The sequence below is a fragment of the Beta vulgaris genome, chromosome 1 (genome assembly GCF_026745355.1).
Source record: "Beta vulgaris subsp. vulgaris cultivar EL10 chromosome 1, EL10.2, whole genome shotgun sequence".
Taxonomy (NCBI): domain Eukaryota; kingdom Viridiplantae; phylum Streptophyta; class Magnoliopsida; order Caryophyllales; family Amaranthaceae; genus Beta; species Beta vulgaris.
This window is the reverse complement of record NC_079202.1, coordinates 5,878,188-5,897,785: the sequence shown is the minus strand read 5'-3', so window position 1 is coordinate 5,897,785 and position 19,598 is coordinate 5,878,188. Positions and strand designations below refer to the sequence as shown.

At 41.7% G+C, this 19,598-nt stretch overlaps 1 protein-coding gene and 1 long non-coding RNA gene across 2 annotated transcripts; one reads left to right on the top strand and one right to left on the bottom strand.

Annotated features, from left to right (window-relative positions):
* Positions 1-1,855: 1,855 nt before the first annotated feature.
* Positions 1,856-5,563, top strand: LOC125498793 (uncharacterized). Its single transcript, XR_008969863.1, has 2 exons — positions 1,856-2,460; positions 5,248-5,563. It is a non-coding gene; the product is annotated as an uncharacterized LOC125498793 (long non-coding RNA).
* Positions 5,564-9,027: 3,464 nt separating this feature from the next.
* Positions 9,028-10,170, bottom strand: LOC125494423 (uncharacterized). Its single transcript, XM_048637980.2, has one exon. The coding sequence runs from the start codon at positions 10,168-10,170 to the stop codon at positions 9,028-9,030; it is 1,143 nt and encodes a 380-aa protein (XP_048493937.1).
* Between the last annotated feature and the right edge of the window lie 9,428 nt (positions 10,171-19,598).

Here is a 19,598-nt window from a genome sequence, read left to right as displayed (position 1 = left end):
GACCAGGTACGCTCTTGTTTTAGCTTTCCTTTTTGCTTTCTTTTTAATAATCCTCGGTCGACTCCCTTGTCCATACAATAATGGGAGAATCGTCCGAGTCGGTGACACCTCCGACCTCACCTCCCTACAATATATAGGTTCGAGGAGGTGAGGGGTATGGGAATAACGCTGGTGTCAACCGTAATAAGTTGCTCCGACCCCTCGGCCGTTCCCGACGCGGTTCTGCTCCCGAGCCCCTCATCGTCAGTGGAGGAAGAGGCCGAGGGCGCTGTTCCCTTCCCCTGGGAAGTGTCCCTGGCCTTTTCTTCTAAAGCCAGTTACTTAGACAAATACATTGCTGATGGTGTAGTGAGGGTGACCATGTCGGATGGCGAAGGAGAAGCATCCACCTCAGGTCGACCAGAGTTTCCAGATCCGGACCCGCAAGGGGGACCCGGGTCAAAGTTTCCTTTACCTTCGTTGATGAAGGCCATTCTTGATGATCCGAGGGGGCAAGCGGAGAGATTTCAGATCAAGGATCCGTACATGCTTGTCCGACCAGAGGCCTTCCATACGGTGCTGACCCCTCCTCCTGGTTGTACTGCGGTCTATTACAAGTCAATGGAGATGGGGCTTCGGTTTCCCTTGACGCCATTTGTCAAGGAGCTTTTGAACGCTTATAACTTGACTATAAGCCAGATCTCTCCGAACTCCTGGGGAGGGATTGTAGCGGTTCAGACCATTTGCTCTATGCTGAGCGTCCGACCAACCATCAGGTTGTGGCGCAACATGTTCAAGTTGGTCGAGATGATGGCGGGAGAGAACGGCCCGGGCTGGTGGTATTTCCAGGCCCGACAAGGTTACAAAGCTGTGCTCGACCTCCCTTCATCTCAAAAAGGGTTTAGGAGGGAATTTGCCTTTGTATTCTATGGAGGGGATTGGGGTATCCCTACCGTCCGACCAGAGGTTGAGCCGAAGTATGAGCTGAACTTTCGTGTTCCCGAAATGTCCGAGGAGGAAGCCGTGGCCGCCATCTATATGCAGACCGAGGCCCAAATTGTTCAGGGTGGAGAAGTGTATGTGGCCAGCAATTGGTTGCCTAGCTGTCGTATGTTCAAGAATGAACATCTGCTGTCGGCGGTCGGATTGAGCCGGACGTTTCCCCAGGGTAATCGGCCGGGGGTTATTTTACTTAGTCAATATTTTCTCTTCATCGTCTAACTTATTTTTCCTTGCAGCCTGCTCCTTAACTTATCTGCTTGAATCCGACCCTGATATGGCCGAGAAGCTCAACTATGCAGCCATGAGGGCGGCTCAGCTAAAAGCTGAACTGAAGGCCAAGAAGCTCAGTGTCCCTCCCCAGCCTAAGGTAATGTTTCGATTGATGTTCGACTCTTTGGCCTTTTATAGCCGACTAACTCCTTTGCTGTTTTGTAGGATCCTTCGAAACCCAAAGTCTCGAAGAAAAGGAAGGAAAGGGCTCCTGAGAAGGTTGCCATGATAGCGAAGGCGCTGGCGAAGGCCCAGGCCGAGAAGGCGAAGAAAGCCAGGTCGGTGGAAGTCAATAGCCCTCGACCAGAGGAGCCTGCTGAACGGACCGAGGGGACTCGGATATCCCTTCATTCGGATGACTTTCGTCCGGTGGGTATGTAATACCCCGAACCTTAATGTCGTTTTATTAATTATTAATTATGTCTATTAGCGTAATTACGTTCTAATTTTCTTTAAAATGATTTCGGTTAAAATTATTTTCCAAAATAAATATATTTACTTTAGTTATTGTAAAAGCGATTTAAATCATGATAAATGATTTTATTTACAATGTAGTTTATCTCTTTAATATTTAGATAAAAGTCAAAGTTGAAACACTTGAAAATAGCAAAATTTGACTTTTTGACATCAAAGAAAATGAGAAAGAAAAAGGAATGAAGAAAGCTAATATTCAGCTTCTCCAAACCCACACACAACCGACCACCACCTCCCCTACTTCCCTCTTTGTTCCCTACTCTAAGCTCTCCTATGGTGAACCACCATTCATCCTCTACCACCTTCATTTCTTGTCTCCAAAATCTGTTTATAAATTCATAGAAGAACTAAGCTTGAAATCAGAAATTAAACCCACAAAAACTCACAAAAATTCTCTTCTTCTCACTTCTCTCCTCACGGCACCACCTGGCCACCACCATTGAGCGCACCACCACTCTGCGCGCCACCACCCCCTGACTGACGGAGTCGCGTCAGTCCTCACCGGCGACCCACGTCGCAGCTGCAGCCGTCGACGCTGCTCACCCCTCTCCTCTTTCCTTCGCTTCCCCTCTCTCTCTTCTGCTTCGTTCACTCGCTACTGGTGCCCCACCAACGAACACCACTTTCTGCCGCCGTAGTGCGCTGCCGAGCCTCGCCGCCGTTCCCCCCTGCTCGCCGGAGCACAGCTCCCCTTCCCTGCCGCCTCTGTTTCGTCCCTGCTCCAAGTGAGCAGAGGTACTATATCCCTCTTCCCTCCTTTCATTTCCTTTTAAAAATCTGATTTCAAATGTTAATGCAAGCCCAATATTTACATTGTTAAATGCTTAGGTTATGGGCCTAGAATCTGATTTGCAACTCAATTTTATTGTTGCATGTGTATTAGTGGGTTCAAATATGATTTTCTCATAATATTAGTGATGTTACTTTTGATTATTGGGTTAATGGAGTTAAATTAAAACTGATTTAGTGCTTTATTAGGCTATGTTAGTTTAATTTATTAAGTTAAACAAAGGTTGGGCTTATAATCTGATTTACATTAGTTAAACTAACTTTATTCCATTGTTGCATGTATAGTGTGTGAGCCCAAATCTAATTTTTATAATGTTCATTGAGCCTCTTAATTAATTGTTGGGCTATTAGAGTTTAACTAAAACTGATTTGCCTAATTAAACTACCTAGTTTGTTTTATTCTTTGACTTGTGGGAATGAAAGACTAAATTGATTTAATTCGTTTAATTAAGATACGTAGTCGAATTCTTTTGATTGGGTTACTTTATTCTCATGATTAAGTGATGCTATACTAAATATTCTTACTATAGGAAATGGTTTATGTTAGATGATTTCATTAATTAATATTGATGGCATTATGTTACACTTAAGATGTATTTATTAACTATGTTAGGTTATCACTATATTTGAGTGTCTGGAAAGCTAAGTGTATCATTGGGCTAAGGTGAAGATTATTTGGAGTTGAATTATGTTTAATGACGGTAGTCAATCATGTGAACTATTTAAGCTTATTATATGGATATGAATGATTATGGAATAAATATGTCTTTCATTTCATAAGTGAACGAAACGTGTGAAAAGATGACTCTTGTTCTCATAAATGACGCATACGAAATGTTTACTATGATGAATGTTCATGTATTTTGAATATGCAAAGTATGCTTTTTACTCCTAAAATAATATGATAGTATGAATGACTCTTAAATAATATGAAGTATAGATATTTATGCCTTTGTTATGCTTTTAGTATGATTCTGAAAAACATATAAAGTTATGAGGTGTCCTTATAAATTCCTGAATTATGCAAAGGTCTGTGTTATGATCTTTCTGAAACGAACTGAAAGTATAGGCTGTATGACTCTGATATGAAATAGTTGTTATGTGAATGATGTTTATCAAATGATTTGAGGCTATGTGGTAGATGATCATGATGTTATAAACATATGTGTATGATGACATTATGATGTCACTGATGTTTCATGATTATGATTACAATGATGTAATGTAATTGTGATATGTATAAGGAACGAAATATGATAAAGTAAAGTGGAAGAAGGTTCTTGGCAAGTATGTGGGCACCGAAAGTGTCACCTATGTTGTGGCCGCCTTTCTGATAATATTTGGACACCAACAGTGTCATCCATGTGTTTAGGGAGACGTCCCTATATGTGCTACTCGCCGAGTTACTCCATGTGATACTCGCCGAGTTACTTTATGTGATACTTGCCAAGTTACCCATGTGAATAAATAAGATGGAAAGATAAGGATAAAGCTTATGATATAATATGAATTATTGAGATGCTTCTTATATGTTATGATACTATAAAGTATGATGACTCTGATGTTATGAAAATGTGATTATGAATGCTATCATGTGTTATGATTTCATGCACGACGTTAATGATGTATGAAGTGAAAGTTATGTAATGATTTATGCATATAATTATTTCGATCAATGATGCCATGAGTGATTCTCAAAGTATATGTTTAAGAATGGTAAATGTTATGTGTAACCTTCATGTCTAGAAATTATACATGCCCGTATACGTTATGGAATGATGTGCTCGAATGTGTGAATATGACTTTGTAATGGTATGACTATGTGATGCTATGACTCGATGAATGCTTATGAATGTTATGGATAAGCATGTTTATGAAGTATGGTCATATGAATTATGAATCTATTATGATTTATGGGTGTTGTTCGGGAATATGAATATATGCAAGTTTGTAAAAGTGGATGGTTCTGCTGGCTTGGCATTATGAACTGAACTGGCAAATGGGTAAGTTACAGGTGGAGGAATTATGTGATATACGAATGAAACGGACCAAAATGGTCATATAAGAATGTTAATGTTATGTCCAAAACCTGTACTTGCCAATGAACTATGATCATGCAAATGTTCCTTGTCAGCAGACTATTCAATGATGACGTTTTCTAGTAGTATTTCCGAACAATTACCAATACAATGTATGGTTTATGATACCCTTCTCTATGTTAAACACATGCTCCTGCCTGTTATATAAATTTGGACATAATTAAGCTACAATATGAGGTATGGTATTGATTGTAGTAAGTTATATGTGTTGTTATGAGTTACTAGCAAAAGACTAAAGCAACAAAGTTGTAGAACACTGTCATGTTATCTTAAAATCCTGATAAGAAGTCGATATATGAAAGTCATAAGGAAATGTACTAAATACTATAGAAAGGATTAAAGATAGTTATGTGATTCTTCCATGCTAAGCTTGGTTATAGTGTTGAAGTTGTAACAATCAAAAGATGGATGAATGATAGGTTAAAGATAGATTAAGTTATGCATCGATGTTAATGTTGCTATGTGGTTGTAATATGGTTATGAACGATGTGAACATAATGATGATTACATGAGAGTCGTAGACACCAAAGCATGTCTTAAGAATGTTTTATAGGTTAGTACTCAGCGTTGTGCTGATATGTGTCAAATGTTTTGTTTTGTCACTACTGTGGCCTGTCACTTTGGTGGGTGGCAGTGTTACAATGGTTTCAGGTTGAAGTTATGGAGCACTCCTTCCAAGGTAGAAGCAGTTACATGCTAAGAGTTCAACTATGTTATTTTATGTTTCTTTCGAGGCGAGGACGTTCCACTTTGTATTAGATAATAATAAATGAGTTAGTTTATTTCTAGTGCTGGATGAGCAATATTGCTCCTGTTTCACTTTAGCTGTACTCCGCAGAAGCGTTGAGTTAAGGATTGAGAATGTTTTATTTGTAACAGGTTCCTCAAGCATTTTTCCCATTATGGGTTGACCAATTTACAAAGGATACTCTGCCGAAATTTCTAGCGAATATTAGCCTATTATTAAAGTGTTTCTTTAAAGAATGTCAAATCTAAGAAATGTCCATGTAAGTAAATGTTAAATGTTGCCTTGTATTTTCCCTTAGTGGAAAATACGGCGGTAACGCGCCGACTAAGTTAAGGTTTTCCGCTGCTAAACTTGATTAGTTGACTTAATAAGGATGTATGAAAGTCGGGGCGTTACAGGGTAGCCCCCAATATACTCCATCCACTCCTCCTCATCCACACATGGACACTGAGGCTCTTGCCGTGAACTTGTCCAAGTCTTTTGCCGACCTGAACATTCGCGAGTTGGACATGCGCTGGTCCAATGCGATGGACTGCCTATATGGTCGTGCTGACCAGGAGCATATCAACGCTTCCAGCGGTGCTCGGGAAACCGACGACCTCTTCCGCTGTTGGGTCGAGGTAAGCTTTGGTCAGGTTTCTTCCTTTCACCAAGTTTTGAGAATTTTCCTAACAGGGTGCGCTTGGCCGAGGAGGTTAATAATCTGCATTCCAAGGGCAAAAAGCATTTCGACCAACTTCATGCTGCTCAGGAAGGTCAGCGGAAGGCCGAGGCTGATCTCGCTAATGCCGAGAGGTGTATAGCGCGAGATCAGCAAGATTTTCAGAAGGAGCGGGACGACTGGGCCCTTACCAAGGCAAAGATGATAAAGGAGAAGGAGGAAGCCGAGCTGGTGGGAATGGGCCGAGCAGATCCATGCCCCATTTGTCAAATGGCAGAACTGCTTGAATGGAGTTGAGGGGTGGCTGGGGCTCTAGGGATATCCGAATGGATCTGGCAAGATGGGCATCTCTTCACCAACTCTTGTGCATCTGCCTTGAGAGTAGGCCAGTAATACCCAGCCTTTAGAGCTTTTCCCGCTATGGTTCTCCCCCCTTGATGACTGCTACACTCCCCTTGGTGTATTTCCCTTAGGATGTAATTTCCTTCTTCGGGGGTTACACACTTCAGCAGTGGGTGCGTGTATGACTTCTTGTAGAGCTGCTCGTCTTGCCATAAGAACCAACCTGCTCGGTGTTTGATCCTTTCGGCTTCTTTGGCATCTGCTGGGAGGACTCCATCCCTTAAATATCCGACCACCTCGTCCATCCAAGTGGACGTTCGGTCTAGAATCAGCTGTTTTTTCGTGTTTATGCTGGGCTGGCAAAGTACCTCCCACATGATGGTCCGAGGAGCTGACCCTCTGCTGAGCTAGCCATGCGCGCCAGGGCATTGGCTTGTTGATTTTCCGACCTGGGTATGTGGCTGATATGGAAGTGGGAGAGCTTTTTGATAAACTCTTGTGCTTTGGCCAGATACATTCTCATATTATCCTCCTTGGCCTCGTACTCCCTTGAGACCCGACCCACTATAAGCTGGGAGTCTGATCGGGCCTCAATAGAAGTAGCTCCCGCTAGAATGCAGAGCTGGAGTCCTAGGATGAGAGCTTCATATTATGCTTCATTGTTCGACCCCAGGAATTCGAACTTGATTGCATACTCCATTTTTTCTCCGACCGGGGGTTTGAGCACTAGCCCCGCTCCACATCCTGACTTGGTGGAAGAACCATCCACGTATAGTTCCCACTCTTCTTTCTGACCGACCGGGGGCCGAGTGGTGCATTCAGTTATAAAATCAGCCAAGGCTTGAGCTTTAATAGCCCTTCTGGGTTCATATTCTAGACCGAAGTCAGCCAATTGGTCAGCCTAGTCTGTCATCCGACTGGAGTGGTTCCTGCTTTCGATTATCTTGCGAAGGGGTTGTCCGGTGAGGACTTTGATCTGGTGGGCCTGAAAATAGGGTTTCAACTTTCTACTAGCCATGACGAGGGCGAAACCATCTTCTCCACCTCGCTATATTTTGCTTCTGCCCCTCGAAAGGCATGGCTTATGAAATAGACCGGGTGTGTGTCCCTTCCCTTTCGGCCACCAGAACGGCACTTAGGGCGTATTCCGATACGGCCAGGTAAAAGAACAATGTTTCCCCCGGCAGGGGGACATGAGCTTGGGGAGTGTTGAGAGATGAATTTTGAGGGAAGCGAAGGCTTGCTCAGCCTCTTCGTCCCAAGTGAACTCTTTTCTCTTAAGTGCCTTGAAGAAAAACAGGCTCTTATCAGCCGACCGCGAGAGAAATCGTCCGAGAGCAGCTAAACATCCTGTTAGGCGCTGCACTTTCCTGACGTTCCGAGGGGATTTCATTTCCAGTACTGCTTTGATCTTGTCGGGGTTTGCTTCGATACCCCTTTCATCAACCAGAAATCCGAGGCACTTGCCCCCTTTCACTCCGAAGACGCACTTCTTAGGGTTGAGCATCATACGATACTTCCTCAGTGTGCTCAGCGTCTCCTTCAGGTCGGCTGGGTGATCAGAATGGGCCTTGCTCTTGACTATCATGTCGTCAACATACACCTCTATGTTCCGACCCAATTGATCACTGAAAATTTTGTTAACAGTCCGCTGATAGGTTGCCCGGCATTTTTCAGTCCGAATGGCATCATTTTGTAGCAATAGACCCCTTGTGGTGTGGTGAAGGCGGTGTGAACCCGATCATGTTCAGCCATCGGAATTTGGTGATAGCCTGCATTAGCATCCATGAAGCTTAAAAGGGCATGACCAGCTGTCGAGTCGACCAGTCTGTCAATTTTGGGCAGAGGGTGGTTATCCTTTGGACAGGCCTTGTTCAGGTCCGTGAAGTCCACACAATGCGCCAAGCCCCGCTCGGCTTTTCACCAGTACTACGTTAGCCAACCATTCTGAGTACTGGCATTCTTCGATGAACCCTGCCTCGAGCAGTTTCTTGACCTCACTGCGGCAGCCTTGCATCTTTCCGGGCCTGATGCCTTAGTTTTTGCTTGACTGGCTTGTACCCGTCCTTGATGTTCAGCTCATGACACATGATTTTGGGGTCAAGACCAGGCATCTCTGAGGCCTCATAGGCGAACACGCCTTGGTATTCGCGGAGCACTTCCACTACTTGCGCTCTTGTTTCTGGGTTTAGGGCTTTTCCCACCCTCACAGTCCGACCGGGTATCGCTCCGATCTCTACTTCCTCATCTTCCTCAGCTGGCTGAGGTCGTTCATACTGCTTGGGGTTCTCTGTGATGTATATCCCCAAGTTTTTTGGTGAATCTTCTTCCCTTTTTCTCTTCTTTGAGTCCTCTTGGACGTCGATTTCAATTCTGCTTTTTAAGCTATTAACATAGCATTCTCGTCCGGCCTGCTGATCCCCTTGAATCTTTCCGACCTTCCCCTCATCTGTTTCGAACTGCATGAGAAGTTGGTATGTGGAGATTGCGGCTTTTGTTCTGTTCAGGGTGGGTCGTCCCATAATTATGTTGTATGGTAGAGGGATGTCGACCACTAGAAAGTCGATCGGTAGGCTTCTGCCCTTGCCTTTCTCGCCCATCCGAGTGGGGAGCTTTATTGATCCGACAGGCTGTACCGAGTGGCCCCCGAAGCCTATGAGTGGCTAGTCGAGTGGTGTGACATCCTTCTCGCTGTACTTTAGCTTTTTCAAGCATTCTAAGGTAATGATATCAGCGGATGACCCGCTATCAACCAGGACACGCCGCACCCGGGAATTGGCTACTTTGAGCTCGATGACCAGGGGATCATCATGAGGTACACTGACTGGCCGACTGGATTCCCCGAATGTCATTATGGGACAGTCCGACCGGCCTGGCTTGACTTCTAGCACTTGGTGCTTGAGATTTTGGAGGTGGGCTTTCCTAGCTCGGCCGGTTAGGCCTCCTGAGGCAAAGCCTCCTGCGATGACTCCAATGAATCCTTTCGTGTCCCCACTATTGGACTGACCGACCTTCTGCTTTCCCTTCTCTTCGCTTGTGTGCTTGAGGTAGCGGTTCAGCTTGCCCTGGTCGGCAAGGTTATCCAATCCTTTTTTCAGCTCTCTACAATCTTTTGTGGTATGACCACATTCACGGTGGTACTCACACCACTGGCTTTTGTCTCTTCGGTAGGCTGAAGTCCTGATGGGTGGGGGGTTGGGAAGCATGGACTTGTGCTTGATGTCCAGGTAAATTTCTCTTCGATTCTTATTGAAACGAGGGTCATTTCCATGATCAGTGAATCTGTCCGACCTACCGCCCGTTTTCTGCTGTTTGGGCTGATCTCTGTTGCTTCCTTCTTCCTTTCTCTTCTTACTTCCTTCTTCCGAGTGACGGCAAATGTCTGCCGCTTGGATAAATCTTTGAGCTTTCGCCATGGCCTCGGAAAAAGTTTTGACTTCACTTTCCGCCAATGTCCATCTGAGCCGGCCAGGCTGCAATCCGGACATGAGAGCAGCGAACGCAACAGCATCTTGCAGGTCGGACACTTTTAAGGACTCTTCATTGAACCTTTTTATGTAGTCGGCTAGACTTTCATTCTTCTCTTGCTTGACCCCCATGAGGTGCAAGCTTGTCTTCTTTTGCCTCTTTCCGGCCACGAATTGGTGAGTGAACATGTCCTCGAGTACCGCAAAATCGGTGATAATTCCAGCTGGCAACTCTTGGAACCAATTCAGTGCGAGCCCCTTCAGCGTAGTGGGGAAGAACCGACACCATGTGGCCTCGCAGCTGGTCTGCACACTCATCTGAGCCTTATATGTGGCCATATGATCTTCCGGGTCGGTTAGGCCCGCGAATGGTTCAATCAGCGGCGTTTTGACTTTCCCTTAGGTGGGGGTGTCAATGATCTCTCGGCTGAATGGGGTCATGAACTTTAGGCTTCCATTACCGAGCCTTAGAGGTTTGGACTGAGCCGAGTCGCCATGTCCTTCTCGCTGAGCGGCCTTGCGATCTAGGAACTGACGAGCGTCGTATCCCTGACTACGGCGCTTCTCATTCAGAATATTTCGAGCATCTTCCGGCTTGCGGCCAGGATTCCCCCTTGGTGACCTGGAAACGTGGGTCTCCTCTCTTCGGAGAACAGTTTCCCGATGTGCCGACCTCTCCCCTGCGGAGGGCGCTCATCTTGCTGGGAGGGAGGCCTTTGAGACCGAACAGGCTCCCGAGCCGCTGACCTTTGTCGGTTAGGCTGGTCATGATTGGAGCGAGGGTTACGCTCTTCCCTATGAGATGGCCTCGGGATATTGTCATCACGTTGTTGGAGGCTGAATTGGTTCTGGCCCTGTCCTTGTTGGAGGGTAGTCAGCATTTGCATGATGCTTTGCTGCAAGGTTTGTTGCAGCTGAGCTGCTATGAGTGCTATATCAGCTGTGAGCAGAGGTTGGGGGTCAACACGCTGTATTTCCCGAGAGGGGGAAGGCTGCAGTTCCTGGGAGAGTTCCAGTTTAGGGTCCAGTGTATGAACCGAAGGGGATCGAGTCCGTGTTGATCTCCTCTGTTGGGGTGAAGGTTCCCTCTCGGATCGCTGGGGTTAGGCAGATTGTTTGTTACGGGCGTTTTTGGATGGTGCCATAGCTGATTAGCACTAGGGTCAAATTCTGCTAAGTAGCAAGTAAAATCTTCTGAGTGGTGGCGAAGTAACTTTTTGTACTATCCCCACAGACAGCGCCAAACTGTTTCTGTCTAGAAATTAAGGTTAATGATCTGCGCTGAGCAAGTCCTTAAGTCTGAGCAAGGCTGGTTATCAGTTCACCGGAAACCTGCAAAACACAGAAAAACTACCCCGGGGGTTGTTCCGGGATCGCCCCTCCGACGCTCAAGTCAGTTGATGATTGAGGCAGAGAGAGAGTCTAGAGTGAGAAACTCAAGTTAGTTAGGTGAGAATTCAATACCTTTGCATTGATGGGACAAGAGGTATTTATAGTGGTGAGAATTCCTAAAAACTGGTGTGCTGGACAAGACAGCTCACTTAGGGATTGATGATACCTTTTCAAGGATGATTCGGGTGGGACCCATGAAGCCTGAATTAGCCATGCTGTAGTTGGTGGGACCCACGGTGCTTAGGTGGCGGTGCCACATGACACGATGCTCTTGGAAGGGTTTAATGGGCCCAAACAAGATGCATTTAGGTTGCATTTTAGAGCATTTAGTTTCATATTTAGGTTCATTGTTGCATTATATTCTTAAGTTATGTATTTCTATTCCTATTCGGTATGTTTTCTTGTCTTTGATGAATTTCAGGCATTGAAGACTTATTTGGAGTATGATTAGCTAAGCTTAAGGATTAGGAGCATGTGGAAATAAGCTACAATGAATAAGGATCGTATGGATATGTCATAGTACGAGTTTGAGCAAAAACGAAGCGGAAAATCATTAGAAGAAATGTGAAAAAGAGTCACGTCTACTCTTCTGATCATAACTTTTGATGTGATTCTTGAAATCGAGTAATTCCAGTAGATTTGGAAACTAGACTTGAAGAGATTTCCAACGATAGGTGGCACGCCCCGAGAAGACTTCTAGTCAAGGAGTTATGCCTTTCGAAAGATTGCACTGTTTCTATTGGAATCTGCCACGCGTACGCGCGGATCACTAATCCGCCTATTAATGATTTATTTAAGATTTTCCTTATCTTGTAAATTACTTTCCAAGTCATATTAGGTTATCGAATATTTATTTAGATAGGTTTTCATTCTTTCTCTCTCCTCCTCCTTCTCACGTTATTTTAGGTTTTAGGTTTTAGGTTTAGTTTTCTCTCTCTTCTTCTTTCTCTCTAGTTTTTAGTGTAAACCCTAGTTTTTATTCTTATTCATTAATTCATGAGTTTCATTAGTTTCTTTCATTGATTTCTTTAATTATGTTTTCTTTTATAGTTTTGGATTTCATTATTTATTTCATGATAGAGTAGTTTCATTTATCTATGGTTAAGTTAAACCCTAGTATGATTTAATTCATGATTGTTTCTTTAAATTTTCATATTAATTGTTAATTGTTCTTGCTTAATTGATTGTGCATATTCCAATACTAGATTAGGGATAACTAGTATTGTTATGATTCCATTGTCTTGATCACAACGGGAGTTGGATTTTGACGGATTTGAGTATTTCAATTAAGGGCATGAAGTTCTCCACGGGAGTAGGTAGAATGGATTGTTAGGAAGTTAAAGTGTCGTGTTTAATGTCTTTAATTTGCATGATTCCACGGGAGTAGGCTTGAATGCATATTAGAGAAGCCATAGATACTCGGGAGAGGTTTATGGTACTTTATAGGGTGTACTTTTCCTTGTGAACATTTAATTTATTAGTTTGGGGTAGAAATTATTTTGTATTATTTCGTGCTAGTGGAGATACTTAACTGTAGAGTCTTTTATTTATATATTGATTAGTGTAGTTTAATTCCTCCATTATTCTTGTTATTAATCTCCTTTAGTCTTACCATTATTTAAGGACTAATCATAGAACAACTTTCTCTCTGTGGGTTCGACCCTGACTTACCCTACTACATAGTTAGGAGGATTAGTTAGGTTATTTATTTTTGTTAGGTGCGCGACACGCCTATCATATTACCAAGTGTTTTTTTTTTTAGTATTCTGTTTTTGTTGACGTGAAATTTGTTTTGTATAATAAAAATATTATCTTTGCACTAACTAATTGTTGACAAAATAGATTAAAGCAAAAAATATAAATTTCACATAAAAGGTATGACAAAATAAACCGTACTCAAAATATACATATAATAACACACACAACTGTTCATAATATGAATTTTACATAAAAGATATGACAAAATGAATGGGTACTTAAAATAACTACTTCCTCCATAACAAAAATAAATGCAACCTTCAAACATGTAAAAAGAACTTTGCAATTTGATGCTGATTTCGTTGAGATATCTAACAAACTGGTATTTGACCCTTGACCACCCCTTCATGTCAAAATCACTGTCAATAATTTACCCCTTTATACTCCTATACTGTACCTAAAAAACGTTGATCTTTACCATTTAATTACCTCTAGTTTTAAGCATTGTTCAAGCCCACTAATTTTTAACATTTCGCCCTTTGTTAATCTTACACCTCTTTGAAAACGGGTCCCTAATTGATCTGCAAGTAGATACGGAGCAACCTCTTCCGGAGCATCCTCAAAACATTGCACAAGTTCACTGCCTGTAGCAACAAGTTTAGCCAATTTATCCGCGCAATAATTACCTTCTCGTCTCTGATGTTGAAAAACACACCTCTCTACAATTCCCTACATCTTAAAACAATCTGTATAGTTTCATTATCTAACCAAGGATATTTATCTATGTTAGACGCAAGATTAATCAAATCAATAGCAGTCTTAGAATCCGATTCAATAATGACACTCTTAAATGACTTTCTTGTGCTACCAAAAGTCCATTCGAAATCGCTTTAACTTCACCTAAAATCACTTTTCCTGAATATGAACCGATATATTTGTCAAATTCCTCCCCGATATAACAACCACAATTTCCCATTATCCAATGGCCTTGATAATCTCTAACAACAACACCAAAACCATTGTTACCTTTGCTTCGAATGCTTGCATCTGTGTTGATTTTAACGAATCCAACAGGTGGACGAACCCAATTAATTAACTTTACTGAAGGATCATGCTCCATATCAAGATTTTGAATCAACTTTACTGAAGTATCATGCTCCATATCAATATTTTGAATGAAAAAAACCAGTAATTGTATACGTACAACATTAGGAAATTCGAAAGTTGTGTCGAGGAAGAAAATTATGAGAGTTTTTATGAGATTGATGCTTGTTCAACAATGAATCATCGGTACAATATATAGGTGTATAAAAAAGACTCCTACTAAGAAAATATTTCTTATTCCTATCCTAATCAAATACTCTTTGGAAGTTTACATAAGATAATAATATAATATAAAGGGATTATCATATCTTTATTTTATTATAACTAATATTTCTAATAAAAATTAAAACTAACCATAATTATCAATATATCAATTATTGAAGTATAGACCATAGAGTCACACAAGTAACGAACCCCAAAAATTGTATGACTTATGAACGAATTTTAATTTCAAAAAAATTAAAAAAATAAACCCTTTCAAAGTAGATACTTTACGTTCTGTTTTAAATGAAATATTAGGGTGAAATATACTATTCATAGATCAATTTTGATATTAATTTATGCGTACTATTAAATTATAGCTTTTTTATATTTTATACATGTGCACAAGTAAAAATATTAATGATTAAAGAAATGTGTTAGATTGCGTGAAAAAACAAATGTTTGATTTAAAACAAAACAGAGGAAGTATAAGTAATATGAATTCAAGAATTTCTCTCTATTGTATTTTCTCTTCAAAGTCTTCACCATCGGTGGGCCGGGCTCTGCTCCTTTGGTTACCTATTTGATTAGTGTTACATAAGAAATCTATACAAATATATTAAAAGGATAGACTATAGACCCACTTTTTTATCGCAATATATTAAAAGGATTAGATTGTTGAAGTATCTAAACAACACATAATCTTACATCCTAGGATATTTTACTTAGGAAAAATTGTTAAAAATAAGTTAACCTTTAACCGGTCTTCTTTTAATAAGTTAACCATTGAATTATCCTGGAATAAGCCATCTTTTATATCATTTAAGCATTAAACAAGTTGGATTACATTGTGACCTGCTAATGCAAGGAACAACCGGTTATTCTATCCCAGCCTTGCAAACACCTTCTACCTACCCTTGCGAACACCTCCCACCCTCCTCCAACCACCTCTCCCCCAATCTCCCCACCCCGTTTGCCTGCCACCACCTCCCCCCCCACCCCCCTGCAAACACCTCCCCTATCCCCCACCCCCGCAACCCCTGTTCCCCCCACCCCTTGCAAACACCTCCCCTATCCCCCACCCCCGCAGCCCCTGTTCCCCCCCCCCCTTGCAAACACCTCCCCCATCCCCCCACCCCCGCATCCCATGTTCCTCCCCACCCCGCAGCCCCTCCCCCTCTCAGCCCCGCAACCAACCTCCCCCCCTCTCAGTCCCGTAAAACCCCTCGCCCCCTCTACTTGCCTCGCCGGAACTCTTCACCTTCGTTGCACCAGCGTGACTGCAATCTCGAGCGTGATTGAAGTAGAGCTAGTAGCAGGGTGGTGCCGTAATGCGACACCAAGCAGAGGAGGCAGAGCAAGAGAGAGAAGAGAGGAAGCAGAAGCAGCGAGGTTGCGGCTGTGCTCAAGTGTGTATAGTCGGTTGATGGCGGCAACCGTGACACTCGTCGGCGAAGCTGCAAGCAGGAGCGTCGGTAGTTGTTGCCCTGAGGGGGGTTGAGGGTGCCAGCGGGGGTGTGGGGAGGGTGGGCTACGGGGGCTGGGCAAAGGTGCAGTTGTGCGAGGGTTTGGTGTTGGGTTGTGGTTGAGGCTAGCTGGGTTAAGTGGTCAGCCATGGAAGGAGGTGATGAGAGATGAGAAAAGGAGGACATGAGAGAGGAGAGAGAAGGAGGTGAGAGAGGTGATAAATATTAAAAACGAAATTTTTTTGGATTTTTTCATTCTTTTTAACCGGTTAAATAGGTCATAAGTCATCTAACTCATTAAAGGCTTAAGTGGTATCAAAGTTGACTTATTCCATGATAATCCAATAGTTAACTTATTAAAAGAAGATCGGTTAAAGGTTAAGTTATTTTTAACAATTTTTCCTTTTACTTATTGCAATTCTTGTTTCAATGTCACCGAATTCGATAGAATTCCACTTTTTTAAGGAGGCTTTCACCATTTTGAGTTTGTCAGGGAGAGGGAGACATTGGGTTGAAACCCATGCCTCTTTTATGGTTTTAATGCACGAGGGATGTGAGAGCCAGTAGTTTAGGAACCTGAAAGGCTTGGGCCCCCAGTCAGTTTGGTATATGGCGAGGGTTTTCCGCTAGTAGATTGAATCTCATCATTATCCGACACCCAATTAGCATCACAAAATCCTTCAAGGACACAAGGTGTCCGTTGACAATGTATACCCCAATTGATAGTGCCTTTTAGATACTTCAACAATCTAATCAAGGCAACCCAATCCTCCCGATTAGGATTGTAAGTATACCTTCTCAATCTACTAACAGCATAAGCTATATTAAGTCTAGTATAATTCATAAAGAACATTACACTACCAAATATTTTTGCATATTGTTCTTATGATATACTATCACCCTTATTCTTTTTCAAGTGAATACTAGAATCATATGGGATTTTCACGAGAACACAATCAAATTCATCAAACTTCTTTGATATTTTCTCAATATAATGAGATTGATTTAAAGATATCCCATATGACGTTCTAGTAATCTTTATTCCAAGAATAACATCAGCCTCTCCTAAATCCTTCATCTCAAAACAAGAAGGATCTTATAACTACAATAATACAAATTTTTACCCGTTCTCACGCAATAATACAAACTTTGGATTATTTTTTAATAATACAAAATTTACATTAAAATTCCTTTAGTAGGTCATGTTGACTTGTAATTGGTAAAACAGGTCAAAAAAATTACAAAATGATCTTTCTTCTTTCTCCTTCCTCCCCCAACCCCCCACCCACCTGAACCACCTAAGCTTGTTTCCTCCTACAACAAGTTAACAACCGGTATTGCCCTACTGGAGGAATTTTGATCAAAAGTTTGTATTATTAAAAAATAATCAAAAGTTTGTATTATTGCGAGAAAACGGGCAAAAATGTGTATTATTCTTGTTAATAACACTAGTAGAATAAATGCTATTTGCTGCGGTGATATTGCTGCAGTTTTACCTATACGCAGCAATATAACACGCAAAAAGAAATAAAAATTAGAAATTGACAATATTGTTGCGGTTCCCGCCCAAAACCGCAGCAATATTGTCTAACGCTTACCTTTTTAAAAACATGTGGGGCCCTGTACAGCTACTATTGCTGTGGTCCTACGTGGAAACTGCAGCAATATTAGCGTCACTTACCCATAAAAAAATACGGGGGTTTCTCTCAGCGCCTCACACTTAGGGTTTTTTCCTTCATTTTCTCTCTCTCACCCACGCCTCACCCTCAGTCTCTCTCACCCACACCTCACCCTCAGTCTCTCTCAGCGCCTCACCCTCTCTTCTCTCTCTCATCCTCTCAACCTCTCAACCCTCTCTTCTCTCTCTCATCTCTCTCAACCTCTCTAAACACCCCAATTCGCCTCAAACTTGCCTTCTGTCAACCTTGTGCGGCCCTGTGCGACCCGACGAAGCCGACACGACCATGTGCGACCCCAATTCGCCGCCTTCGACGAATTCCTTTTTTGGTTTTTTTTTCGTTTTTGTTTTTGTTTTTGTTTCCTTTTTTTCGTTTTTTTTTCATTATTTAGATTTGTTGGTACCGGCCAGATCTTCTCGCGATGAATTTCCGGCGAGTTTTGTTCGAAGTTTCGTCCCTCATCGTTGTCTCGGCCTCAGATCTGAAATTTCCGAAGTTCCTTCTCGCGATGAATCTCCGGCGAGTTTGTTCGAAGTTTCGTTCGTTATAATCTCCAGCGAGTAAGGTGTTCGATTCTTCGAGATGCGTGTCTTGGTTTGCGTGATTTATTCGATTGAGGATGGTGGTTGATGGCGGTTTTAGTTTTTTTTTTCTTAGATCTGATTTTCTTGTTTTCATTATCTTTGTTTTCTTTGTAAGTTGGTACAATTATAATTTGGTACAGTTTTTTACTTAGATTTTACTGTATAATATAATTTTTTGGTTCTTATTGTTAGTTTCATACCTTATTTACTTAGTTCAATAAAAGAGAGAAGACAGAGACTATTTACTTTACTTATTAATTCTTACTAGAACCATGGTTGTGGAAAGGATAGGGTTCAGTACTGTCCCCCGCTTAGAACTATTGTGAATGAGAAGTGATGTTGGTTTCATTTTGAGTTTAGTTTCTATTAAATGATATAATGCTCATTTGTGGATGGGTTTGTTGCCCGGCTTTATCTTTCAAATCTTATGACAAAATGCATATTTTTTTCTTTTTTTGCCTGTAGGACCCTATTGCTGCGGTTTTGGGCTAGAAACCGCAGCAATATATTGTATTTTTTTAATAAAAAATATATATATTGCTGCGGTTTGGGCTAGAAATCGCAGCAATATCTGAAAATATTGCTGCGGTTTAAAACCCCAGCAATATAATTATGACCTATTGCTGCCCCTTTAATTGCTGCGCTCCCAAAACTGCCGCAATATGCCTCTTTTTGACCGCAGCAAATAGTATTTATTCTACTAGTGTAAATCCTACATGTTAGCATTTTCACAATTCATAGGTATTCTTATCTAACTTCTTACAGGGAACTCAATTAAGAACATAGCAAGCAGAAAGAATAGTCTCACTCCACATGTTAGTAGGCATACCTGAACTAATAAGCATTGCATTCATCATATCTTTAAGAGTTCTATTTTGCCGCTAAGCTATTCGATTCCGATCTGGGGTATAAGGAGCTGTAACATCATGAATGATCCCATTAGACTCACAAAATTTCTTAAGGGAAACTCCATCATATTCTCCACCCCTATCTGATCTCACCGTCTCAATCTTAAGGTCCAATTGGTTATCAACTTCGGCTTTATAGAATAGAAATTTCTCTTCGGCCTCATCCTTAATACTCAATAAATAAATCTTATTATAACATGAAAAGTCATGCATCAACAAAAATAATGTAATACTTCTTCCCCCCCTACTCATGGAATTCTTAAAGTCACCTAAGTCACTATGGACTAACTCTAATAAAGTTGAGGAACGAGACACAATTTTGTTGAATGCCTTCTTAGGGTGCTTAGCTTCTACACACACTTCACATTTTTCAAAAGAAGTATTGCTAAAGTTGGGAATAAGACTAAAATGTTTTAGCCTTTTAATAGATGCAACATTCACATGACCTAGTCTAGAATGCCATAAAGAAACAAACTCAGTAATATAAACATAAGCAGTAGAGTTCTTATCATCAATAACAACATCCAAAACAAAAAGTCCAGCATTACGAAAGCCTTTACCCACTAAACAACATTTCTAATTAATACAAGTTTATCAGATTCAAAAGCCAACTTGAGCCCAACTTTGTTGAAAAGAGAACCATAAATGAGATTTATGCGGATGTTAAGAACATGCAAAACATTCTGCAAAGCAATGGTTTTCCCAAAAGTTAATTTCGGGAAAACCTTTCCTTTG